At 42.2% G+C, this 27,949-nt stretch overlaps 1 protein-coding gene across 27 annotated transcripts in view; it reads left to right on the top strand.

Annotated features, from left to right (window-relative positions):
* Positions 1–27,949, top strand: part of APBA2 (amyloid beta precursor protein binding family A member 2) — a 304,744-nt gene that overhangs the window by 169,511 nt on the left and 107,284 nt on the right. For 18 of the 27 annotated variants that reach the window (XM_065558317.1, XM_065558320.1, XM_042853843.2 and 15 more), the window contains 4 exons: positions 813–899; positions 9,153–9,338; positions 17,625–17,804; positions 21,140–21,352. In XM_065558317.1, the coding sequence (XP_065414389.1) occupies positions 813–899; positions 9,153–9,338; positions 17,625–17,804; positions 21,140–21,352 (666 nt within the window). Of the gene's footprint in view, positions 1–812; positions 900–9,152; positions 9,339–17,624; positions 17,805–21,139; positions 21,353–26,778; positions 26,958–27,949 lie in introns of all 27 variants that reach the window. The other 9 variants (XR_010590740.1, XR_010590738.1, XR_010590741.1 and 6 more) reach the window with 2 other exon arrangements.

Below are 27,949 nucleotides of genomic sequence, written 5' to 3'. Positions count from 1 at the left end.
GAAGCTCAAAGTGCCGCTATTGTGTGAGATAATCACACATCACTGTAAATGTATGATTTGCAAGTCTTTCAGCTCCTGAGAGAAGGACAGAGGCCTGCCTTCAGGTTTCCCTAATGATTAAATCCATGAGATCTGCTTCTGAACCACCCCCTCCTGTAATTGTTCTTTCCCTATTTTAGCCTCTGATCCTATCTCATTTTCACTGGCATTCATTATGTTAGCTGTCCAATCTCTACTAAACTTTTTGGTGAAAACTGAAACAAAAAGGTCATTTAGCACTTCTGCCATTTCCACCTCTCACAAGGCAGTTAAAATATCAGGCGCCTCCTAAAGTCATGGAATTCTTTTACACACCCCCTACTGGATTCTCACAACAATTAGCTCTGATTTGCATCCTTATTAGTAATTCCAGTACCAATGGCAAGGACTGAATAGGTATGGAGAATAGACTACTCTCTGATGTCTATTGGTGGTGCCTCAAGAACAGGGATGAGGCATGCAGATGAGACAGTGTGGGAAAGTATCCATGCCATTTCTCCAGTTATGTCAATAAATAGAGGACGTCAATTCAGCACCATCCATGAGCTCTGAAAGTTCATACTCACCCACAAAATAAAAACATCTCTTCCTCGGCAGTAAATGTCCTCTAATACTAAATTTGCATGTATATGGAAACACCTTTGAATAGCTGTCTTTGTAGTAGCTCAGCAATGTAATTGTTCAACATTACATTTTGCTTGAAGTGATCAGTGGAGATGTCACTTTAAATAGAAAATTAAAATTCCCTTTGTTACAATGCGACTGTCTTTTAGACTTCTGAGGGAGATTCCCAGGCCTTGACTGAAGTGGATCTGTTCATCTCCACACAGAGGATTAAAGTTCTGAATGCAGATACACAGGTATGTTTAATCATAATGCTTAAAAAATATTGCTGATTTTACACAATGGCTCTCACTTTAGAATAACATGTTCTCACATGTTGAGAAAGAATTGTCTTTACTGGATATGTGGTTAAACACACCACTGAAATGGATACTAGCATTTGGAAAGGATACACCATATGGGCATTTGTCAATATTTGTCAAATATTTGTCAAAGTTGCCATTTCTCAGTATTTTATTTTTATGCTGAGGGTTTGGGGTTTTTTCATTATTATTATTACTATTATTATTATTTTATTTTGCTGTGTTTTCTTTTTTTGGGAAGAAACCTGCATATTATCAAGGTGTAAAACCAGTTAGGTTAAAATCCTGAAGCCTTTCAAGATTCATGTGTGGTTGTCCACCTGCTCCATTTCAGCTTTGTTATGTCTTAAGAGCTATCCTGAGTTTCAGATCTGGTTCTTTGTTCCACTCTCTTTTGTCTAAAAAGGTCATTTGCCACTTTAACCAAGCCCTTCATTTCTCTCCATTTAACTTCCCGATTTTCAAGAAACTGTATCTGAATTGTCATCCTTCCTCCCCAAGGTCTATTATTTATTACAATATTACGGTAGTGTCTAGAGGCTATGACCGAGATTGGGGCCTTGTTGTGCTTGATGTGTGTTGTACCTACACATAGTAAAAGATTGTCTTTGTCCTGAAGAACTTACAATCTAATGAAATTTAATTTAGTAAATAGAATCTAAATTTTAAGTAGGATAAAAATCTCTTACACTGTGGGGAGATCAGGAAAAAGGGTGGAAAATACCCACCAACAAAATTAGAAGCCATATATAGCAGCAAGGAATGTACTATAATAGTTTCATTCAGTGGGCTCAGGACAAACTTTCATACCCAAATTGTCGGCTTATTGTGCTCATTTTTACAACCAGCATTATGATTATCATAAAACTTGGTTTTGAAGCCACCTGCACTGGAATGTTATGTACCTGGTACATTAGCAAGACTATTGCAGAAATGGCAACTGCTGAATTAACAACTATAGCTATGTTACAGGCCACCTCGTAAGGTTGTTCAGTGATGACGGACTTAATGCTTTCCATTATTCTCTAATGAATATATGGAGTGGCTGTCTTGTCTTGACTGACTGTAATCATACATCCTGAGAATAACTCCCTAATACTCGAGAACATGTCAAGAGTAGATGAATAGCTAGAGCTCTTAGAGGCTGGAGATTTACCAGGTGGTATGGAAGTATTTCCTCCCCCCCCCCCCAATTGTTTTGTTTTGTTTTTATTCTATAGGTACAATCTGGGTAGTTCTAGTACTTGTTAAAGTAAGGAATTAACACTACTGGCTGAAGCCAGTGTACTTTTCTTTTAATGTGGACATACTATAAACTTTCCATATTTGCACAGCCGAAGAGTAGAATATACCATGTAATGTGGCAGCTGCATTGCAATCTACCATACCCAGCTCTGCCAATGCACTTCAGTGCTGACCAGCAGTAGCCGTACTGATTCAGGCCTATATTTTTTCCCGCTTGATGGTAAAAATGCTTTGTCTTGTACAATGCAGAGCATGTTATCAATGCTTATAGCATTGATAGCAAAATCTGTCTTCATTGTTACGACATACATTTAACATGTCTATTGTATGCAGACAATCAAGTCAGGTCAAGGGTTAAAAAAGCCAATTATTGGTGAATGAGCAGACACATTCAGTAGCTAGATGTATGGGATGAAGATGATACATGGATTTGGTTTGTTATTCCAGTTGGTTTAATGAAGGCTCCTCTCAATGGACTTCGCTCTCTCCTTTCCTTAAATATTTCAATATGAGCAGTTACACTGAATGGGCTTTACACAGAAAGGAAAAGCAAAAGCACCCTGAGGCAGATTCTGATACCCTTACTCAAGGTGAGTATTACCTTATTCCACAAGTGCTATTCACTATGAGTGAGGGTACCAGAGTCTGGCCCTGTATATTGAACAAAAATAAAAATCTGATATTGGAATTGATTATGTTAAAGGATTTTACTAAAGCCTACTTCGAATGTGGCTGATTTTTCTGTGTACAGCAGGTCTCAAAGTAGCCGGAGGCTTTGCTTCCCCTGTCTTTTAGTACTCACTGTCGATGAGTATTTGCATTTTTAGCTTGACTGTGTTTTTACCAGTGCTAGAGAGATTTCTTGACTGGCTTCATTACTGTGGCTCTATATCAACTGGTGTAGCAGCTGGCACAGGCAGTGTGCAGTTTTATATCTGTCAATTATATAAAACCACTTTCTGCAATCATTAATTCAGTGTTCTAACCCTTATGTAATTTTATTGTATGTCATGCATGGAAGCATCTGGTGGTACTAACTGGTTTAAAAGAATTATAATTTCACTAAAAAATTGTCACAAGACATCTAACTTGATTTATGCTGGGGTTTGAACTGGGTCAGTAGTGGCAGTAAGGCATATTGTCACCTTGGACCCGTGGTTCTAGTGAGTTTGTTGCCATAGGCAAAACTAGCAAATGGTTGCCCCTACCAGCCTGAAGTCACTCACACGTGATATTTTCAGCTCTGTGTGACCACCTGTTCAACTCATGTGTTAGAAATAACCCCGCTTTTGACAGAGTGCCATACTTCTGATCTCTAGCTGCTCTGCTCTGTGGGCTGGGCTTGCAGTCCGGGAGTGAAATTGGCACAAGTGCCACAGCAACCATCTCCTGCTTCTCATATTCACAATGTGGAAAAGCTGGGATAGTGAAGCAGCAGGAGAGGTGAGGAACAACATGAGGTTGGCAAATCTACATGCCCTGACTCCACAACCCAGTCACTGGTAAAGCTGATGTTCAATGGGATACCATTTTTCAGAGTGTTCTGCTCTGCCCCCACTGATGTGATCTCACACACACCGTGTGTGTGGGGTCACGCAGGCGGGGGCGTGTCCACGCCATTCCAGAAGTACCGGAGCGTCTAGTATTCTGAGTCAGTGTCCACCTTAGGGAGTGGTCCTATGAAGGTCTCTGAGTTGTCTAGCTCTCTGACTCGTGCTCCCACAGTGCAGCCACAGGAACTGTACAGGTAAAGGCTCCCAGCTCCTATTTAGTTCCTGGCAGCCATCAGCCACCAGGAGGGCTGTGGGAGAACATGCAGCCCCTCTGCCCCTGCCCCCGCCCCCAACCCTCCTTTGAGATCTGCTTCAGATTTAATCAACTGACCCTCAGAGTAGCCACAGTCCTTTTTCCCCTTTTTACCAGGGAGAGGAGGGAGCCACCAAAGAAGAAGGAAAAACGGAACATATGAAAGGGAGAATGAAGAAATCAGGGAACCAGGATATGGGAAACAAATCCATGAGGAGTAGCAACAGGGACTTCTAGGAGAGCAACACATATAGAGGCAAGGAGATTTGGATGAAGGGGAACCCAGATGGCCATTTGGGAGAAGGAGAACCAGGTCTGGGGGTGGGGGGAAGGATATATTTGGTTTTCCAAGGAAAGAGATATGGGTGAGAGGTTTGGGATAGGGAGACTTGGGATAGGGAAGAGGGAAAGATTAAGGATCCAGATAGGAAGGGATGGAGAGATTAGGGGAGAGAAGACAAATGGGGGATTTAGGGACAGGGAGATAGGGAGAGAAACAAGGAGAGAAGGGGGAAAGTAATGGGAGGGGATACTGAGGCCTGGTCTACACTGGGTGGGGGGGGGGGGAATCGATCTAAGTTACGCAACTTCAGCTATGTGAATAACGTAGGTGAAGTCGACATACTTTGACTTACCATGGTGTCTTCACTGCGATAAATTGACTACTACCATTCCCCCGTCAACTCTGCCTGCGCCACTCACTGAGCTAGAGTAAGGAGTTGACGGGAGAGCGCACGGGGGTCGATTTGTTGCGTCTAGACTAGACACGAGAAATCGACCCCCGCTGGATCGATTGCTGCCCACCGATCCGACGGGTAGTGTAGACATACCCTGAGAGCAGAGAAAAGAGCAATGATGCAGAGAGAAAAGGAGAAAAAATATGGAGATGGAGGAAGAGAAAGAAAGGTGGACAAGTGCAGTTAATACAGTTTAGTTCCACATTTAGTTGTAGTAAACAATGGAAAGGTGTGGGGGGAAGCAGGAGAGAATCTACTTTTAGGATTGGGAGGGAAAAAATCTGACCTGCTCGTGGGTGGTGGACATGGGGGACAGAAACTCTAAATGCATAGATGTATTTATTTCCCCACCTCCATTCTTTCTTGTGAACCTTGTGTGTATGATTTGGATACTTGGAACAGTCTCCTGAAAAACAACTCTCCCTGCAGAGTTCCCATCGCCTGCTGGGAGATGTCCATTATAATACATTTTCCCCTCCACTGAGAGAAGCTTTATAGATGCTGCTGGACCCTGCAGATTTTCACAGAAACCCCCAAGCCCTTCTGTGGTCATCATCACATTTCATCTATCGCAATTTAGGGATAAACACAGAATGTTTTATTTCAGACTGAAAAGAATTATTAAAAGCATTTTAAGAATAGTGTCTGGAAAAAAGAGATTAGAAAAATCTATAGACCAGGTCGTTCCGATAAGTTATCAGTGTTGGTATTTTTCTAGCTCTGTCAAGTTACACTGTATTATGGTTCTTAAAACAATTGTTCTTCCTGACCTGAAAAACTCTTCTGTTCTCTCAGGCCTGGGAGAGAAGCATTGTAATTTGATAGATAAATACCCAGATATGTGGCTCCTTACCTCCATAAGGACAAGAATTAACTAATGAATAGCTAGAGAAGGGGTGGAAGGATCAAATCATTCTTTGGAGTGGATCAAATTGCATTTTAAAATTATGGGTTGTGGTCCAGGACATACATTTTCCACTATATATGACCTTCAATCCACAGCAGAGTTCCCACTGCTGCCACTGTGACAATTACACAAGGGTCAGGGGCAGAATATGGCCTTATGTAATCACTAAACTTTTTTAGCTATATGTCACATTCAGCATTGCATAGTGGAAAACAATCTCACTTGTAGGACCACTGCTGTTTCCACCCTTTTATTTCTTCCTCACTTATCCACCGTTCTCTGTTTCTTTCTTTCACCTGTTCTTGTATGTCTCTTCCTTTTTTCCCTTCTGCATTTCCTTCCCTGCAGTATCTCCCAATTTGACCCCCTGGACTTCACTCCCACCCCATTTGAAAAAATGGTAAGCAGTGGTATAATTGATGACATACAAAATATCATAATTGGCCTTGAGTTTACATCCCACTGAGGGTCATGGACACTAGTGGTGTTCACACCTCACAGGGACAGTGCATCAAGCTACCTGCAGACTCAGAAAGAGAACACTAAGGTTATGCTTGTTTCACATCTCAGGATTATCTCCATAACCTTGAAGACTAGAAACATATTTTTAACAGAAACTGAGATTTTGCGGGGTCTTACTATGCCATGTGGGCATCAACATAGAACATCTAAGTTCTAATATGGCCCCTGCCATGCTGGATGATAAACACGTTGCAGAATTCTAAAGTGTATGCAAGAGCATCTCTTTCTCCTTCCTGCAGCCAGAAGGGACTGGTGCTATTATTGTGGTGCTATTTAGGGAAAGCAAGGACAAAAGCAGGCTTTACGTTTTGCTCTGGAGTTGCTGATATCTGGGTCTACTCTGAAAGATTTCCTTGATATCAAGATATCTCTTTTGATTATAACAGTTTTCCATGCACTTTTGAGTCACACAGGTCCCAGAAAGCCATATGTAGTGGCTCTGCAGAAGGTCAGGAGGCAGGTCATCCTGCTGAACAAGGCCAAAGGCAAAGCCCCAATATGTTATATGCGTTAGGTTGCTGAGGAGGGGCCAAGGAGGAAAGCTAAATCACAGGAGCCCCCTCAAGATGGTTGACTGCATAGCCTCACTCAGTCAGCACTGACCCATTGGGTATTTGTTTGTTAATGTTTCTACATGACATGTCAGACTGCTGTAGGGTGGAAAAAGTTCTTTGACTGTTTCCGTTCACAACAATCTGCTCTGTGCCATCACTTCACTCTCATTAGCCCAATTGCTACATATCTCAATTGGGCTGGATTAAATCTGACATCACATATGTAACATCACACTGCATGTCCACCACCAATGGAAAAGCACCCTTCTGGGAACAGGGAGCAGCCCCCCGCAGCTGCAAAGCCAGGAATTATAGCTTCAGACCTTACATGGGCCACAAGCTGCAGAGGCCCCCTTCTCTCCTGGACAAGGGCCCGAAATGTTTAAAAGGGAAACAATAAAACAATATATTGATTTCAGACTAAATACCTGCGGCACGGGGAAGATTCAGAAAGCACTGATTCAAGAACAAGTGCTTGTATTCCAGTTCAAGCAGAAGATTTGATGGATGTTTTATCTCTTCAGGCGAAATAACAATCAAATATTTCAAGAGTGCTGCTTAAAACCTGTATAAATTTACAATTACCTAGAATATCAGTACAAAAAACTATTTGGCTTTACAATTCTAAATGTTTAAAGTTCTTTCAGAACTGTAATAGCGTTATTTAGCTGCAGAACACCTCATAAATGAGGAATCTTGTAAGGTAGCTGGTGGGCCACATTCATTTATTCATATTCAGTGCAAGTTCACTAATAATAAAACTTACTGCAAGTTTATACCCAGTGGTGCAAAGGAGACATGATTAAAAATGAGATCACTGCTTTTTGATTGAACAAACAAATGACAGAAGTATAAACTAGAAATCAATAACACAAAGATTTAGATCATTGCAAAAGACAAATACATAGTAATATCCGGGATAAAACAAGTTCAGTGACCAAAAAAAAAATTCTTCCGTGATTGCAAACATTCGCTGACTTCATGTTTGCCCAAGGATAACTTTATTAGTTCCATAATGATACATTCCTGGGAGAAAGCATCTGGAGATGGTAAGCTGAGATTTCCCTGGTAATGTCACAAAGTTTAAAAAGAGAAATAAATTAAAAGGCAGAAGTAATCCACCAAGAGGATGCAGTACTAAAAGATGTGAGATAGAGGTAGAAATTTTTGAAGAGTGTTTAAAAACTGCTCCAGAGTTATTTTTTCACCTTTTGGAGCAATAGCGTGCTCTTACATAAGATACCTTTCTCAGATCATAGTTTGGGCAGGTTTTCATTGTTTCCTAAAATCAAGGAGCAAAAGGCTTTTCTCAGCTAACATCCAGGGGTCAAAGCTTGTCCAGTGTAACTGAGTTGGCAGCCTGACAACCCTAATTTGACTCGGCTGAGGAAGATTTTGACTAGTTATGCTAGCTAAGGCACATTAGCTTTTATTATGCTCGTGTTGCTGAGAGGAGAATTTGCCCAGAGCTTTCTGATCTCCCCTATTGTGCAACATATTGTGTACCAGTTATCCACCTGCCTACAGATGGCTGAACTTCAGTAGTCCTGTACAGATACTGCAAATGGAAACCAACATTTGCCAACAGACATCCATAGAGGGCCAAATTCAGAGGTGATATGAACTCAGACTAGGACCTAATTCAGCAAAGGTACTAAAGCATGTGCCTCACTTTAAGCATGCAAATAGTGCCATTGACTTCAGTAGAGTACGGGTGCATTGAGTACCTTTCTGAATCCAGACTCTAGGCTGACCTCCCTTTCAGATATCTGTGTCCTAGCTGGTGTGACTTACATGGTGAGGAGGAAGGAGGCAGAATATCTATGTTAAAATTTGCCCCTCGTAATGAGAAGAAGGCAACACAACATTTACAATCCATTATGAGGAAAGAAAATGTTAACTTTGTATTTCGGAAAATGTTACCTTATGGTTTGTTGAATCCTTCTTTATCTTGTCTGACATAGCAGTAATGCTCATGATCTTGTTATAAACAGCTTCTGTCACTGCTTTATTTTGGAGTTTAATTGTTTGCAAAAGCCATGTATTTTCAAACATGATGAAATTATTTCTAAAATATTGGAACATATTTTCTTTTTACTTGAGGCCTGATGCTTTTTAACTTTTTGTAATAGGGTCTGTGTGCCAAATATCTGCAGTTGTTATTCAGACAAGATTTCCATTGAAGCCCAGGGCTTTTCAGTAACTCAGGCTATGACTTCAATGGCAGTTTTGTTTGAGAAATTGGCTGAATAAAGGCTGCAGGATCTGGCCCCATATAAACTGCACAAAGAGATGCAAGCTTAGCTGTCTGTTGTCACGCTCGAGAAATTAGACAATATGGGAGAGGGGAAAAGTGACATTTCTGGAGTAATATTGTGCATGTGGAACATTTTTGTTTATCTTTTGTTTTGTGTAGGAAACTATGATGGATCATGCGTTGCGCACAATCTCATACATTGCTGATATTGGTAACATCGTTGTTTTAATGGCAAGACGCCGGATGCCAAGGTCTGCTTCTCAAGACTGTATAGAGACGACACCTGGTGCCCAAGAAGGAAAGAAACAGTACAAAATGATATGTCATGTCTTTGAATCTGAGGATGTAAGTAAACTTAAATTTTTTTTTAAATACAATATGTCACTTAAGGGATCTCAGAAATCTAATAGTATCTATCGCATGAATGCATTTTTGTTACCAAGAATTGCTTTTCTGATTGGCTGATCCTTTCAAAGGTTTACAGGCTAACTTTTATAATAGTTGTTACTGTTCTATCCCAAACTGTTCTCACTTTATTTTTTTTCACCTATACCTTTAAATCACTCGCATTTCCTTCTTCAACTCCCAGAATCTTCCTCCACTATCTCAGAATTGTTGGTGCTCATTCAACCTACACTCCCCTCTGGATATTGTAATACATAATCATTTGGATGCTTTTTTAAAGTTCATTTTACCATATATGGCCAAAGTAGATATTTACATTCAGTGGCTACAAAACTGATCATCTTGAATCAGATTCTTTGGTCTGGCTGAGTTATGCTGAATGACATGTCTATGCTCCCTCAACCCCGAGGCTAACCAGGGACCTGTCTGGTCCTTGTCTTAAGAGCTGCTCTAACTTATGGCCAGTCACTGACAGCCCCAAAAGGACTATTTCAGCAGCCAGAGATTGGCCAGGTCAAAGGGTGCCCTGGCCAGATCCCCTTTTGCTTGCTGTCTACCTACTGGGGAGGAGAAATCCTTATGGACAGATCTGCTGATTTTACGTATGCGCAAAGTGCTCTCAACAGACCTGGGAATCAGGCCCCTTATATTTAAAAACATCAAAACGCCTTCATTTATATGTTCTGCATTGAAAATGTTATAAATTGCACTTTCCCCTACTGCTGTATGGTCAGAGCAGCAGCTGTTGGAAGGTTTTCTTTGTAACTAGAAGGGCTAAACCAATACTTTTTAAATAAAAGCTTTGATTATACAGAAAATACTTTGACCCCTCACTCAAAAAAGCATCTGCACAATAAAGATGGTGATTATAGTCATTATGTTTCTGTATACTCTGTGCCATAGTGCATTCACAAAAGGTGGCAGATTCTTAGCTTTAGAGCACTCTTGGGTAAAGTTAGTCTAGACCAGGGGTCGGCAACGTTTGGCACGCGGCTCGCCAGAGTAAGCACCCTGGCGGGCAGGGCCAGTTTTATTTACCTGCTGACGTGGCAGGTTTGGCCGATCGCGGCCCCCACTGGCTGCGGTTCACCGTCCCGGGCCAGTGGGGGCGGCGAGAAGCGGTGCGGGCGAGCGAACGTTGCCAACCCCGGTCTATATATTATATAACTAAACTAGTGTTGTATTGTAAAATAAACAAGGTTTTCAAAATGTTTAAGAAGCTTCATTTAAAATGAAATTAAAATGTTGATCTTACGCCACCAGCCCGCTGCTGGTCTGGGGTTCTGTTCACCTCGGCCGGCAGCGGGCTGAGTGAGGCCTGCGGCCAGGAACCCGGCTGGCAAGGGTCCAGCAGCCAGAACCCCAGACCAGCAGCGGGCTGTGTGGGGCCGGCGGCCAGGACCCCTGACTGGCAGTGGACTGAGTGGCTCAGCTCACTGTCGCTCAGGGGTTCCATCCGCCGGCTCCTGCCAGCCGGGATCCTGGCTGCTGGATCCACTCAGCCCGCTGCCAGTCTGGGGTCCCGGCCCTCCCCACATACAGTGGGTACCTACTTTCTCCCTCATTCTGGCCATTCTCTTCCTCTCTCTCCACTGAGCTGAGGGTGGCAGTGCACTGAGCACAGGGCTGGGGGTGAAGGGTCGGGCCAGGAGCTAAAATGAGGGAGGGGGCTCAGGGTTGGGGCAGGAGGTTCGGGTGTGCTGCATTTACCTGGGCAGCTCCCATTTGATGCGAGGTGTGCAGATGGGAATGTGGGGGGGGGGTGCAGGAGCTCCCCTTTGGTGCTCCAGGTGGGGGTGGGGATGTGGCGGGTGCATAGGGTGTGGGGGGGCTGGGGATGTGGGGTGGTGCAGGGTCAGCGCAGAGGGGGGGGCTGGGGATGTGTGGGGGTGCCAGAGTCAGGGCTAGGGTTGTGGGGGTGGGATGAAGGAGTCAAGCAGAGGGCTGGGTGTGTATGAGGGAGGTACAGGGCAGGGGTCTGGGGTATGTGCGGGGCTCAGGGCAGAGGGCAAGGTGTGTATGGGGGGGGGTCAGGGCTCAGGAGAGAGGGCTGGGTGACTGCCCCCCTAAGAACTCCCAACCCCCCAGCTCCTTGTCCCCTGACTCCTCCCTCCAGAGACCCCCCACCCTAACTGCCCCCCCAGGACTCTCCTTGCTCCCTGTCCCCTGACTGCCCTGACCCCTATCCACCCCCCGCCCCCTGACAGACCCCGGGACTCCCATGCCCCATCCAACCCCCCATGCTCCCTGACTGCCCCCTCCAGAGACCCCCCCCATCCAACCCACCTTGTCCCGTGACTGCCCCCACGCCCACCCCTTATCCAACTCCCCCGGGCCTGGACCCCTTACCATGAGGCTCCACGCAGAGCCTGATAAGCTGCCCCGCGGGAGCGCGCGGCCTCGGCCCCCAGAGCTCTGCGCGCGCGGCGGCAGGGCTCTGGGTGAGCGGGGAGCGTCTTTCCCTCCCCGCAGAGCCAAAGACTGCCCCGCAGGAGCGCGCAGTCCCTACCCCCAGAGCGCTGCGCGCGCGGCGGCAGAGCTCCAGGGGAGGGGAGAAGGCTTGGGAGGGGCTGGCAGCTTGCTGCGCTCCGGCCCAGGAGCGCGGCCCCCACGGCTTGCCGTGCCGGGAGAGTGGGGTCATTTGCCTACCCCGTGCGCACGGCTATGCTTCTGCTCCCTGCCCCCGCGGGGGGAGCGGAGGGCAGAGGAGAGCGGGCTGGGCTGGGCAGGATTTTTAATGGAGTCCTGGCAGGCTCCAGCGTGCCATTAAAAATCGGCACGCGTGCCGAGCCCTGGTCTAGATATTATGCTTTGATAAGACTGGATGGGAAAATACAAAACAAAGGAAATTAGAGAACTGGAAATATTAGTACATAAGCTAAATTATGACTTAGTTGGCATCACAGAGACTTGGTGGGATAAGTCTCATGACTGGAATATTGATATAGGCTATAGCTTTGTTCAGGAAGGACAGGTGGGGTAAAAGAAAATATCAAGAATATATACCCTTGCTCTGAAGTCCAGAAGGAGGTGGGAGTCACTGGTTAATGATAAAAGGGGTATCCTGATAGTAGTCTACTATAAACTACCAATCAGGAAGAGGAGGTGGATGAGGCATTTCTAGAACAACAATAATACCCAAAACACAAGACCTGGTATAATGGGGGACTTTAACTACCCAGACATCTGCTGGAAAAGTAATACCAAAAACCACAAAATTTCCAGTAAGTTCTTGGAATATATTTGGGACAACTTTTTGTGTGGGAAGTAGCCAAGATGGCAGCCATTTTAGACTTGATTCTGGTCGACAGGGAAGAATTGGTAGTGAATCTGAAGATGGAAGGCAATTTGAGTGAAAGTGATCATGAAATGATAGATTTCATGATTCAAAGGAAATTTGTAAGCACCTGGAGGATGATAGGGTTATAAGGAATAGCCAGCATGATTTTGTCAAACAAAAATCATGCTAAACCAACTTAATTTCCTTCTTTGACAGGGTTACTGGCCTAGTGAATGGGGGAAGCAGTAGATGTTATATTTCTTGATTTAGTAAGGCTTTTGATACAGTCCCACATGATATTCTCATAAGCACACTAGGGAAATGTGGTCTTGGTGAAATTACTATCAGGTGGATGCACAATTAGTTGAAAGACCATACTCAGAGTAGTTATCAATGATTCACTGTCAAACTGGGAGTGTGTATCTAGTGGGGTTCCACGGGGTTCAGCCCTGGATCCAATACTATTCAATATTTTCATTAATGATTTGGATAATGGAGAGTATATTTATAAAATTTGCAGATGATACCAAGCTGGGAGGGGTTGCAAGAACTTTGGAGTACAGAATTAGAATTTAAAACCACTATGACAAATTGGGCAATTGGTCTGAAATCAGCAAAATGAAATTCAGTAAAGATAAGGACAACGCATTTCACTTAGGAAAGAAAAATCAAACACACAACTACAAAATGAAGAATAACTGTCCAGGTGGTAGTACTGCTGAAAAGGATTTGTGGGTTATAGATTGAAATTGAATGAGTCAACAATGTGATGCAGCTGTGATAAAGGCTAATATTGTGGAGTGTAATACAGGAGTAAGTCACAGGAGGAAATTGTCCCACTCTACTTGGCACTGGTGAGGCTTCTGTTGGCATAGTGTGTCCAATTCTGGGGGCCATACTTGAGGAAAGATTTGGACAAATTGGAGAGAGTCCAGAGGTGAGCAACAAAAATGATAAAAGGTTTAGAAAATCTGACCTATTAGGAAAGGTTAAAAAAAACTGGGCATGTTTAGTCTTGAGAAAAGAAGACCAAGGGGAAACCTGATAATAGTCTTCAAATATGTTAAGGGCTGTTATAAAGAGGACAGGAATCAATAGATCTCCATGTCCACTGAAGGTAGGACAAGAAGTAAGTGGCTTAATTTGAAGCAAGGGAGATTTAGATTAGATACAGATGCTCCCCTTGCGTAACTCGAATTTTGCGTAAGTCGGAAACGTATCTCTGACCATTATGCAAAAAAAAAAAAAACAAACACCACCCCTCCTATTTCTAGCTTATGGATCTTTTTCCATAAGCTCGGATTTGTGTACACCGGGTTTATGTAACTCTGAGAGCATCTGTATTAGGAAAAACTTTCTAACTATAAGGGTAGTTAAGCTCTGGAATAGGCTTCCAAGGGAGGTGTGGAATCCTCATCATTGGAGGTTTTTAAGAACAAGTTGGTCAAACATTGTCAGGCATGGTTTAGGTTTAATTGATCCTGCCACGGTGCAGGGGGATGGACTTGATGACTTCTTGAGTCCCTTCCAGCCGTACATGATTCCATAGGAATGCTCTGCATTTTATTATTTAAAAGGAAAAGGAGTGACCACATCACAATTCTGGCCCTTTGCACTCATCGTAGAAAGGCCAAAGAATGAATGGGAGACACTCTCACCTCTCCAGGCTGGGGTGGGCAAGTGCTTTAATTTTTCTTTTTTAAAAAAAGTGTCAAGTTAGTAAAAATTAAAAGCAGGAAAAGTATTAATTTTTTTTCTGACTTACAAAGATATTTTGAAGTACTAGTGCCAGTAACAGGAAGAAGTGATCATTTAAATCCACCAGTTTAATGGTCAGTTTTAAAATCTATTTCTTAACATGTTATTTTGAAAATAAAGCTAGCCCATTGCCTGATACAATTTTAGCTCCAGATTGCATATTTTGCAAGGCAGAAAATCTTTGAGTTTAATGTTTGAATTGGGAGGCAGTGTTGCCTAGTGGATAGAATAGCGGTCTGGGGCTCAGGAGATCTGGGTTCTGTTCCCAGCTCTGCCACTGCCTGCTGGGTGACCTTGGCAAAGTCACTTTGCCTCCTTGTGCCTCCATTTCCCCATCTGTAAAATAGGAATAATGATACTTACCTCCTTTGTAAAGCTCTTTGACATGTACTGATGTCAAGCATTAAATGAGAGCAAAGTATCATTAAAAACAATAATTGATTCTAAGCCTGAATCTGACTTAGGTCTCTTTCTGAGCTGTTGGTGGATTTGAAAAGCAGAGGGGAGAGAAATGGACTGAACACCCAAAAACTGATACCAGTGGAGACAGAAAACACAATTAAGCAGCGGGAAGGAGAGATAGATGACAAACCATGATAAGATGGGTTATAAAAATCTTTATTGATTACTGCTCCATTGTTGACATTCACATGTCTTGGGGCATATTGATTTGTATTGTTGTTCATAGTGTGATGGGTCACCTAGTTGAAAAGAAGTTCCAGAATATACAGTAATGCAACATGACTAGTTTAGCTGATCATTTCTCAGGATTTTCTAAATCTGTTTTCAAATGGTAGAATATCGACCTCTGTCTGTCTTTAAACAATGGAGTTTATTGCAACATGTTATTGTAAAGCACAAATTAAACAAGAACGCCACCTCTGTTTAACACTTGAAATAAACCATTTAGCATCTGATTTTGGGAATAAAGAGTTATAGATGTTATAACGTTGCCTACCATGTGTAGAGATAGTGTGGATATCCCTGACTGTATTTAGGTTGTGCCAGTTCTCTGACAAAGAGCACTGCATTTTCAGAACAAAAACACTGTCAAAACTCAGGTTGTCAGACTGAATATACTGCTTCCTTATCTATGATATGTGATCCATATCTGATCACTAGTATTTTGAGGGACCCTACACTGCAGGATACAAGCAACTCCTATTTAAGTCAGTAGGAGTTGTTCATATCCTGTGGTGGAAGAACAGGGCTCCTGGAAACCATGTTGACCTAGCAAATCTAATCTAGCATTCTCTTGTGATCTGCAGTAGATCCATATAGGAGAAATAAAAATTTCAGGTAAGAATACTAATTTTGCATATAAATACCTCCTGCTTTTTCCTACCTCTGTCTCTCACTGCTGCAGTGACATCTAGTGGAACTAAAAAGCAAAGTTTGCTACAAAGTTCTATGATTCTGTCTCAGTTAATTATTTAACATTTGTACAGTGCCTTGAATGTGTGAAGTGCTAAGTATTATTATTATCATCTGTCTTTTCATTTCTAATGTGTCTATTGCCCTAGGCTTCCAGACATTAGTCTGGAATTCAACTCTTGCAATTCAACTCTCCTACAGTTAACTTTGATGGGTAGTCATCTCATATTGCAGAGATTGCATAGTCAGAGGAGCTCTCCAGAAACACACCAGAGACATGGCGAATGACTTAACAATTGGAGTCCAGCAGAGTTTCCTAAATGTGGCTAGGATATACCCAGCAGTGTTTGGCCAGTGTGCACCATAGGCGTTGACTTCCCCTCTTTGCTCTGGGCCCTTGAACCCCCCACCCCACTCCACCCCTTCCATGAGGCCCAGCCCCACCCCGCATCTTCCCACCCCTTCTCTGCCCCCATTCCCTGTCACAAAACCATACTATGCAAGAAGGCACAGACAAATTATTAAACATTGTTGATGCTGGCAGGCAGTGCAGGCACTGTTCTGGGTTAAATAAGGCAATCAGCAAGTGGGTGGGGGAAAAGGGGATAGGGTTTGCTGAAGCTATGGGACAGGTACAATGGCCGCAAAGTGAGAGCAGATGGATTTGCAGAAGTGGAACATGCACTGGTATAAGATCCAGGAGTATTGAAGATTCTGATGATGGAGCAGTCCAAGCTAACCATGCATCCATTTGGTCCAGTGTGAGGGTGGGCTTAATAATCACAAACAGAGGAACTCTATTCTGGTCACACATGCAAGCACAGACCCTCCTCTCTGCTGCACAGGGGACTGCAGTTGTGGTCAGAACGTACTGAGTGTCCAGACCATGTGACAATCTCTCTCTTAAGATATGGTCCACGCTGTGAAAAAGTCTGAGAACTCCTGATCTACAATATACTACTTAAGTGCTTATAGAAACAGATGCATAAGTAGCATATTACTAGCAATTGCAGCTTCTTGGTGAAAGGAGCTGATAAGAATGGCCATAGTGAGTCAGACCAATGGTCCATCTAGCCCAGTATCCTGTTTTCTGACAGTGGCCAATGCCAGATACTTTGGAGGGAATGAACAGCACAGGCAATCATCAAGTGATCCATCCCCTGTCGTCCACTCCCAGCTTCTGGCAGTCAGAGGCTAGGGACAGCCAGAACCTGGGGTTGCATCCCTGACCATCTTGGGTAATAGCTATTGATGGACCTATCCTCCATGAATTGAATTCTTTTTTGTTATAGCTTTGGCATTCACAGCATCCCCTGGCAATGAGTTCCATAGGTTGACTGTACCTTGTGTGAAGAAGTAGTTTCTGTTGTTTGTTTTAAACCTGCGGCTATTCATTTCATTGGGTGACCCTAGTTCTTGTGTAATCTGAAGGAGTAAATAACACTTGCTTATTCATTTTCTCTACACGAGTCATGATTTTATAGACCTCCATCATATTCCCTTAGTCATCTCTTTTTTCCAAGCTGAAAAGTCGCATTCTTTTAATCTGTCCTCATACGGAACCTGTTCCATACCCTTAATCATTTTTGTTGCCCTTCTCTGTACCTTTTCCACTTCTAAAATGCCTTTTTTTAGATGGCGTGACCAGAAGTGTCAAGAGGTGAAGAGTTTGCCGTATTGAGTTTGCTGAAGAGAGATTTATATTATCGTTGCATTCTATATCATTTTGGGTGAATCTTTTAAGCAAATTAGCTCTGTTCATAGTTACTGAGTGGTGTTCCTCCTTTTCAGCTGCATCTTATTTTATTTTACAGGCACAGCTGATAGCTCAATCAATTGGTCAGGCTTTCAGCGTGGCCTACCAGGAGTTTCTGAGAGCCAACGGAATTAATCCAGAGGATCTCAGTCAGAAAGAATATAGTGACATAATCAATACCCAGGAGATGTATAATGATGATCTTATACACTTCTCCAATTCAGAGAACTGCAAGGAGGTAAATTCTTTTTTTTTTAAATTTTTATTTCATATTGTTAATCCAGTTTTCTTATTTTTAATATTGATGCACACACTGAGCACTCAATTGGCATTTTAAGAATACATTTGCATAGGAAATACATGGTTTTATTAGTATTCAGCCTTAGGAGCTTTTTATTTTTCCTACCCACTTTACTTTCAAGGTCCTTCTGCCTCCATCATAATAGTAATTACATTTACATTTCATATAAACGGGAAACAATAATACCTTTACATCATGCTTCAGGTGTCAATTACTTGCGTTCTATAATGAGGTGTAGATATAATAAGGGAGTTGATAATCAGGTTTTAATAACCTTGAAAATTTACATTTTAATAGATTTTATATCTGCTGTTTGGCACTAAGCGTCTCTGTAAATGAGCTGACATTTCTGATCTCAGTAAGATATCTTTGGTGTATCTTCTGTATTAAGACTGTGTGTTTTAATGCTCATTCTAGAATAAAATCATATCTGGTTAATTTAAATGTTGGAGGTGCATATAGAAGAGAGGCCTGATTCCAAAATATTACCTGCAAAGCTGAGGGTGGAGAAGCATTCATCTGACATAGAAGTAATGGTTTTTAATTAAGTTAGACAAAAATCACGGGACAGGATCCAAACACAGACAATATGACCTTAAAGGTCAGATTGTTCTTGGGTCTTGTGGGTGTTTGAGGGCAATGGGTGGAACAGTGAGCTGTCTGCCATCTCGGTGCTCCCCATGCAGGAATAGGGACCAAGTGCTTGGGGAGAACAGGGACTGCTCTTGGGCACCCCCACGATACAATCCCCCCGAGGAGCAAGTGGGATCATGGCAAAGGGTAGGCGCAATGTGTGCACTCCCACTGTACTTGGGGAAGTTGCTAGGGGAGGGAAGGGATTTTGTCTCCTGAAGAGATTGCAAAACTCTTCTAGGGCTTAAGGGGCTTCTGTCCATCACCAGTACTGCTTGGTGGTTGAATACCATAGACTGGCCCTAATATAGCATTGTTTTTAGTCCATGAAAGAAGGGTTTTATGGAGTTCTGGCTCTGCGTGGGACAAGCATGGTTGTCTCTTATGCTTCTGTTATATCATAGCTCTTCCAAATCCCATTCATCTTATACTCCACACACTCCTGACTATCAAAGATAAAGTGGACTTCTGCTCGGAAAGGTGACTACGTAAAATAAAAATAGCACTTTTAAAGCTGCATCTTCTCCCTCTGTGTCTGACAAGTTGTACTACTACCAATGAAGTGGGTCCAGTAGAGCTGTGGCATTGAGCAGCCTGGTTTCTGTCCTCTTGTCCTGCCTTTCTCCCCTCAACCCCCCACAAATAACAGCAGCAAAATTGCCATCTGAAACCTGTTTACAGAATCTTCATTGTTGGTAATATATGAAGTGGAGAGAACTTCCCTTAAGTCAATACCAGGCTTAGCATGGCATGTCAGCATAATGACTTGCATTGATAATAATGGTGTACATTTCATATTTTACCTTTCATGCAGGAAGGTCTCTAAGCACCTCAAAAACAGAATGAGACACATGGGGCCAAATCCTGTTTCCATTGAAGTAATGACAAAACTCTCCTTGGTTTCAGTGTGATGAATATTTGGCCTGTGTTCTAATGGTCTGAGTGCAGAAAGCACAATTTCTGCATTTTAAAATGGTCTCATTTTGTGACCTTGGGCAAATCATTTAATCTTTCTGTCGCAGTTTTCTCATCTGTGAAATAATAGGTGTAGTAGCACTTCTCTGCCTCATAGGGGTATTGGGAGGATTAATTAATTGAACTTTATAAAACATTTAGAAGATGAAAAGCGCTACATGCTAAATGTTATTTCCAAGCGACGAGTCATGTGATTTCACTGGGGGTTTTGCCTAAATAAGGGATGCAGATTTTGGACCTATACGTAGGAAATGCCGTCATTTCTGGGTTAATCATGGTGACTGGAAGTGAAGGTGAAAATCCATATTCAACTGAAAACCAATCCAGGTATACGTAAATTGTAATTTATAGAGTTACAGATAGAAAAGATAAAGAAATGGATGTGTGGTTTATACAGGTACAGTCGTTGGACTTGACAAGGTATTGTTTATGTACACATAACAACTGGAAAATATTTCAAATTGGTCACACAAGGGAAAACAAACTTAATTAGAAAATCTTGTTTTTACTTGTAATCGGAACTGATTGGATATAAATATGTGTAACACCAAGATGCCAGATTTATAATCACTTCTCTGAGCTTAAGCATGCTTCAGAGGTGGCTACCCTTCCTGCTGCCCATTGCTCCTTGGTTCCCAGTTCTTCTAAATGAGCATGTTTACAAGTAATGATGGATTGTCTGATCATGCTGAAGCTGTTGCACTCTGGCTGCATTTCAGTCAACCCAGGGATAACCTCTGCAGAACCCAGTGAGCCTTCCTGGTTTTTACAAACAAGAAATCTCCTTCTGGGTCTCTTTTTAATTTAGAAGGCTGACCTAACTGTAGTGATGCAACTGAGCCTCCAGTGGTAAATAGGCCTTGCTTATTACAAGTAGCGCAGCCACCGCATTATTTGTTTGGGGGGAAATGTTCTTATCCAGTATTTTATTAAAGAAGACGCTCAACTTGAAAATCACACTTCTGGTTAGAAACATTACACATCCTGTAATCACAAGTAACCCCCAAGATTACTATATCTGAGAGAAGATAATGTCATTGTATTAGAGTAGCACCTTGAGGGACTAACAGAGATTAGGGCCCCCATTGTGCTAGGTGCTGTACAAACAGGTAAGATGCACAGATAAATTAAGTGAATTGGTGAAGGTCACACTTGAAGTCTTTGGCAGAGCTGGAAATTGAACCTAGAACTCTTAAATGCCAATGCCTTAGCTGCAAAGTCTTAAGATCTCCCCTGGCAGCTGTTTTCCAGTGAGGAAAATTATTTCTATTTATTTAATGAAGCACATCATATATAGTCAGTTCCACTGTTTCCCATGTAGAGTCAGTAGTTTTTTAGTTTTTCCCTTGTTATAAAGACCTGTATGAATTACAACAGGTGAGCAGAAGATCCTCTATAAAAATTATTTTAAAGGAATTAGAAAAAAAATCAGAGCATCCTATTTAACGGGTGCTAGAAACTGGAATATGTGACAGGTACTCATTTTAAAAACAATTAAATTGACTCTCTCTTTTGAAGTAACTTCTCGTGATTAATAGGAAAGTGATTTAGTTTTCTTTGTAAATGGTTAATTTTAATTAATTGACCACTGAAATAGTAGTGTTTGAAATTCAGAGGAAATGTAATTAAAACAAAACAGTGATTTGTATAAATTTTCATTGCAGCTGCAGCTAGAAAAGCAGAAGGGAGAAATTCTCGGGGTGGTGATTGTGGAATCAGGATGGGGATCCATCCTACCCACAGTTATCCTGGCTAACATGATGAATGGAGGCCCTGCAGCTCGTTCAGGGAAACTAAGCATTGGAGACCAGATTATGTCTATTAATGGAACCAGTTTAGTTGGTCTTCCTCTTGCAACATGCCAAGGGATTATAAAGGTACCCAACACTTATATCTGTATACATGCATGTTCGTAGAGTGTGACCCTGCAGGGCTGAGATTGTGTCTTTGTAAAGTGCCTGGCAAATGTCTGACACTTATATGTGTAATAACAATAATTCCAGTTTTACTGGTGCAAGATAGACTCTGACATTCCAGGCCATTCCTTTGAGCAGATTTTAATAGGGACAAGTGAGTGAAGATTATGTAAGGAAGAAGAGCTGCAAGAGTATTTCACAAGACTAAATAGAGCCAGACCACGCTGCACATATCTCCTAGAGAGGATCACATGTGGACCTCCACACTTACCAGTGTGAGGGAAACTCAGCTGTATCCACAGCACTATCTATCCTATGAACTGCGGAAGCCTTTCATTTGGACTCCAAATGAAAGGCTTCCGCAGTTCATAGGATGGATAGTGCAAGTGGAAGGGGTGGTGGACTGGAGGAAAGAGTTGGCAGGTCGGGAGATGAATCAAGTAGATGCAGTCTATCTTCCCTGTAACCCCATGAAGGTTCCCCAGAGAAGATACAATCCCAGGTTGTATTATTTTTGGCCACTGGTGCTAGTACAGATTTATATCCACCAGGGTTAGTAGCAGCTGCCAGCTATTGATGACAGCTTGCAGTGTGCCATGTAATTCTGACCAGAGCAAGTCGAATTGACCTGGTGCTTAAAACTCTCATAGACTTTAAGGCCAGAAGGGGCCACCATGACCATCTAGTCTGACCTCCTTCACCCTGCAGGCCACAGAACTTCACCTGCCCACTCCTGTAATTTGCCCATAATCTGTCTGAATTACTGAAATCCTCAAATCTTGATTTTAATAATCCACCATTTATTCTACTTCATATCAGCAAGTGACCCATGTCCCAAGCTGAAGAGGAAGACAAAAAAAACCCTAGGGTCTCTGCCAATGTGACCTGGGGGAAAATTCCTTCCTGGCTCCAAATATGGCAGGGGTTAGACCCTGTAAAACCCTGAGCAAGTGGGTGAGACCCACCAGCCAGATACCTGGGAAAGAATACTCTGTAGTAACTCAGAGCCTTCCCCATCTAGTGTCCCATCACTGGCTATTGGAGATATTTACTAATAGCAGTTGCAGATGGGCCACGTGCTATAGTAGGCAATCTCATTGTACAGTCCCCTCCATAATCTTAGCAAGATCAGTCTTGAAACAAGTTAACTTTTTTGTTCCCACTATTCCTCTTGGAAGGCTATTCCAGAACTTTACTCCTCTGATAGTTAGAAACTTTCGTCTAATTTCAAGCCTAAACTTATTGATGATCTGTTTATATCCATTTGTTCTTATGCCAGCGTTGGCCCTTAATTTAAATAATTCCTCTCCCTCCCTGATGTTTATCCCTCTGATGTATTTATAGAGAGCAGTCGTATTTCCTCTCAGCCTTCCTTTTGTTAGGCTAAATAAGCCAAGCTCCTGAAGTGTCCTCTGGTAAGGTAGGTTCTCTATTTCTCTCATCATCTTAGTAGCTTTTCTCTGCACCTGTTTCCAGTTTGAATTAATCTTTCTTAAACATGGGAGACCAGAATTGCACACAGAATTCCAGATGAGGTCTCAGCAGTGTGTTGTATAATAGAGTTGGCAATTTCCTGGGAAAAACTAGTTTAGGACAGGGCGCTGGTAAATATCAGATTAAACTCAGTTTAAACTGGGAAAAATAATTGCATCTGCATCCAGCAAGTTCAGCAAGCATAGAACAAATCTTTTCAGACTTTGGATTCTTCAAAACTGAGGAATAGGCTTGGTCTGTCCACAACATCAGAGTTGGTCTTCTGCTACAGAATAGTGCATGACCAAATGGACCTGGACTGATAGTCTGTAACTTTGCATGCTTCTGATTGCTTAATGCTCCGAACCTACAACTCTGCATATTGTTGTTTTCATAAATCAAATGTGTTTGAAGTTTGTTTATATAATATTGAAAACTGAAATATGAGTCATGACATGTGTAACTTCCTTGAGAAAATACCAAACCAAAATGTACACAAACATTCTGATGTTCAGTATTATTTATTTAGTATTACTCCCACTGTAGTTTTACTTTGTATTTGCACAATCCAAAATTAATCTATCAATCTCGTCTGATGTAACCATAATTTGAATATGTAACTAAAACTAAGTGCAATGTGGTGTGCGTTAATGAAACAGTTTTTAAAATAGAAAATACTTTAAATTGGGGCTAATTGGTTTTTCCTGCGGTGTTTAAAAAACATGATTTACCTGGTAAAAACTACTTCTGGTAAATACTGCCATCCCCATTGTATAATGGTAATAAATCTTCACTTTCTCTGCCGGAAATATCTCACCTGATGCATCCTAGAATTATACACCTCTATCCCGATATAACGCGACTCGATATAACACGAATTCGGATATAACGCGGTGAAGCAGCGCTCCGGGGGGGGCGGGGCTGTGCACTCTGGTGGATCAAAGCAAGTTCGATAGAACGCGGTTTCACCTATAACGCGGTAAAATTTTTTGGCTCACGAGGACAGCGTTATATTGGGGTAGAGGTGTATTAGCCTTTTTTACAGCCGTATCACATCGGTGGCTCATAGTCATCTGTGATCAGCCAATAGACCCAGGGCTTTTTCCTCTGCTGTCGCTTCCAACTGGTAAGTCCCCAGCTTATAACAAAAATTCTTATTGTTAGTCCGTAAGTGCCTGATTTGCACTATTAAATTTCATGCCATTCTTATTACTTCAGTTTTCAAGGTCATCCAAACCTTCCCATATGATATTCTGGTCCTCCTCCGTATTTCTTTGTGTCATCCCATCTTTGTGTCATCTGCAAATTTTATTAGCACACTCCTGTTTTTTGTGGTAAGGTCTCTAATGAAGATGTTAAATAAGAGTAGTCCCAAGAATGATCCCTGAGGAACTCCACTAGATACCTTCCTTCAGCCTGACAATTCACTCACTGGAGTCTCCACTTACCCACCTTTTGATTTTCATATTAATCCCCAATTTCTCCAATTTAACTAATAATTTCCCATGGGGAACTGTATCAAATGATATACTGAAGTTCAGGTAGATGAGATCTACTGTATTTCCTTTGTCTAGACAATCGGTTATCTTCTCAAAGAAAGAGATCAGGTTGGCCTGGCATGATCTATCTTTTGTAACCACATGTTGTATTTTATCCCAATAATCATTACCTCTGTCCTTAACTACTCTCTGTTTCAAATTTGTTCGAAGACCTTGCATACAATTGAGGTCAAACTCACGGGCCTGTAGTTTCCCAGATCACTTTTGCTTCTTTTGTTAAAGATAGGTACTGTGTTTGCAATCTCTAGCTATACAATACACCCCCTGAGTTTACAGATTATTTAAAAATCCTTGCTATAGGGCTTGCAATTTCATGTGCAAGTTCCTTTCATATTTATGGATAGATATTATCTGGGCCCCCTGATGTGGTCCCATTTAGCAGTTTAAATTTGGCTTCCACCTCAGATGTGGTAATTTCTATTTCCATATCCTCATTCCCATTAGCTACCCTGCCATTGTCCCCAAACTCCTCATTACTCTCATTAAAAACTGAGGTGAAGTAGTCATTTAGGTATTCATTTAATCCCCATCATCAGTTCTTAGAGGTCCCACTTCTTTCCTTGTTTTCTTTTTATTTATATGGCTAAAGAACCTTTTAACATTGGCTTTAATTTTCTTTGCAAGGTCCAACTCTGCCTGGCTTTTAGCAATTCTCACTTTTCCTCTATACTTTCTGACCTATGTGAGTTAGTTTTCCTCACTGATCCCTCCCATCTTCCATTCCTTGTAGACTTTATGCTTTCTCTTAATAACCAGTTTGAGGTGCTTGTTCATCCAGTTTGGTCTGACAGCCTTCCCTATGAATTTTTCCCCGTGCTTGGGATGCAGGCTTCAGATAGTTTCTGCAACTTCGACTTAAAGTAATTCCAAGCCTCCTCCACATTCAGATCCTTGAGTTCTTCAGTCGACATCCCTAACTAATTTTCTCAATTTTTTTCAAGTTTGCCCTTTTGAAATCAGGGGCCCTAGTTGCAGACCTATTGTTGTTTATCTTTCCATTTAGTTTAAACTGAATTAACTCCTCATCACTCAATCTAAGGCTGTCCTCTACAGCCAGCTCTTCTATGAGGTCCTTTCTACTTATCAACACTAAATCTAAAATGGCACCTCTTCTTGTTGGTTCAGTGACTGTTTAGTGAAGAAATCTGTCAGCTGACCCATCCAGGACTATCTGGGCTCTACCATTATTAGTATCACTTCTCCTCCAATGTATATCTGGGAAATTAACATGAGAGTTGTCCATATAGCCTAGTGTCCTGTCTTCTGACAAGGGCCAGTGCCAGATGTTTCAGACATAATGAACAGAATAGGGAAATTTATCAAGTGATCTACCACCAGTCATCCAGTCCCAGTTTCTGGCAGTTAAAAGTTTAGGGACACCCAGAGCATGGGGTTGTGTCCCTGTCCATCTTGGCTACTAGCCATTGATAGTCTTATCCTCCATGAACTTACCTAATTCAGTTATATCCAGTTTTACTTTTGGCCTTCACAGCATCCCCAGCAGTGAATTCCACAGGTTGGCTGTGCACTGTGTGAAAAAGTTCTTTTTTATGTTTGTTATTGGGTGACCCCTGGTTGTTGTGTTAAGTGAAAGGGTAAATAACACTTCCTGTTCACTTTCTCCACACCATTCATGATTTGATAGACATATATCATATCGACCCGTAGTTATCTCTTTTCTAAGATGAACAGTCCCCGTTTTTTTAATCTCTCCTCATATGAAAGCTATTCCACACCCTTATAATTTTTGCTGCCCTTCTCTGTACTTTTTCCAATTCTAATATATCTTTTTTGAGATGGGGCTACCAGAACTGCATGTAGTATTCAGGGTGTGGGCATATCAGGGATTGGTATCATAGCATTATGATATTTACTGTCTTATCTATCGCTCTCCTAATGGTTTCTAACAGTGTTAGCTTTTTTGAGTGCTGCTGCACATTGAGCTGATGTTTTCAGAGAACTATCCACAATGACTCCAAGATCTCTTTCTTGAGTGGTAACAGCTAATTTAGACCTCATCATTTTGTATGTATAGTTGGGATTATGTTTTCCAATGTGCCTTACCTTGCATTTATCAACACTGCATTTCATCTGCCATTTTGTTCTTAATCACGTAGTTTTGTGAGATCCATTTGTAACTCTTCACAGTCAGCTTTGGACTTAACTATCTTAAGTCATTTTTTATTGTCTGCAGAGTTTGCCACCTCACTGTTTACCCCTTTTTCCAGATCTTTTATGAATATGTTGAACAGCACTGGTCCCGGTACAGATCCCTGGGGGACACTGTTGTTCACCTCTCTCCACTGTGAAAACTGACCGTTTATTCCTACCCTTTCTTTCCTATCTTTTAACCAGTTACTGATCCATGAGAGGACCTTCCCTTTTATTCCATGACTGCCTACTTTGCCTAGGAGCCTTTGGTTTTGGACCTTGTCAGAGGCCAAGTACACTTTTGAAAATCCAAGTACACTATATCCACCGGATCACCCTTGTCCATATGCTTGTTGACACCCTCAGAGAATTCTAATAGATTGGTGAGGCATGATTTCCCTTTACAAAAGCCGTGTTAACTTTTCCCCAACATATGATTAATCTGTGTTTCTGATAATTCTGTTCTTTACTTATAATTTCAACCAATTTGCCTGGTACTGAAGTTAGGCTTACTGGCCTGTAGTTGTCAGGATCACCTCTGGAGGCTTTTTAAAAAAAATCAGTGTTTTCGTTGTTGTGTGCTTTCTTTCTTGCTGTGTACCTGCTTGATTGAAGTTTATAGTGTGATCTATTTGAGGGGCTGTGTCCTGAGCCTAGTGGCCTGCAAGGCTGAGAGCTTCCACATGAGGTTCTAGCCTGCCATTCTTTGATCCCTAATCCTTTTCGGATCCCTTGTTCATAAACAACCAGAGGAGCTAGCAAACAGGAGCAGGAAACTTTCAGAGGGGCTTTAGAGACTGAGCATGACAGCCAGTTACACCTAATAAACATTCTCTAAATTTAGGCCAACCCCTCCTTTCCCTTCCCCGCCCCCCTCCGCCCCCCAAAAAGGTGGGGGAAAGAAAACACACACACACAACCCTGCAAGAGTAAAAATCATGCCGGCAGAAGTCCAGCAGCAGAATGGGGGCTAGCCATTTTATTGCACTGAATGCAGCATGTCTAATTACCTGCTTTATGCTCAGGTGGTGTATGTGTGCATTTGGTGCAAGCAGCTCAGAGACCGTGTATGGGCTCTTGAGACCAGAGTTGCTGAACTGGAGGAGCGAAGGGAGATTGAGATATACGTAGAAGAGACTTTCCGGGACACAATAGAGCGGTCCCATCTCTCATCTGACAGCCTCTGTGCTGTTGAGGAGGTTGAAAGTCTGGGAAAGAGAACATCAAGCTGGAGTGGAGGGAAACAATACTGGAGGAGTGAAGGGAGATTGAGAGATACGTAGAAGAGACTTTCCGGGACACAATAGAGCGGTCCCATCCCCCATCTGACCGCCTCTGTGCTGTTGAGGAGACTGAAAGTCTGGGAAAGAGAACA

The sequence above is a fragment of the Chrysemys picta genome, chromosome 10 (genome assembly GCF_011386835.1).
Source record: "Chrysemys picta bellii isolate R12L10 chromosome 10, ASM1138683v2, whole genome shotgun sequence".
Lineage (NCBI taxonomy): Eukaryota > Metazoa > Chordata > Testudines > Emydidae > Chrysemys > Chrysemys picta.
This window is presented reverse-complemented; position numbering and strand designations above follow the sequence as displayed.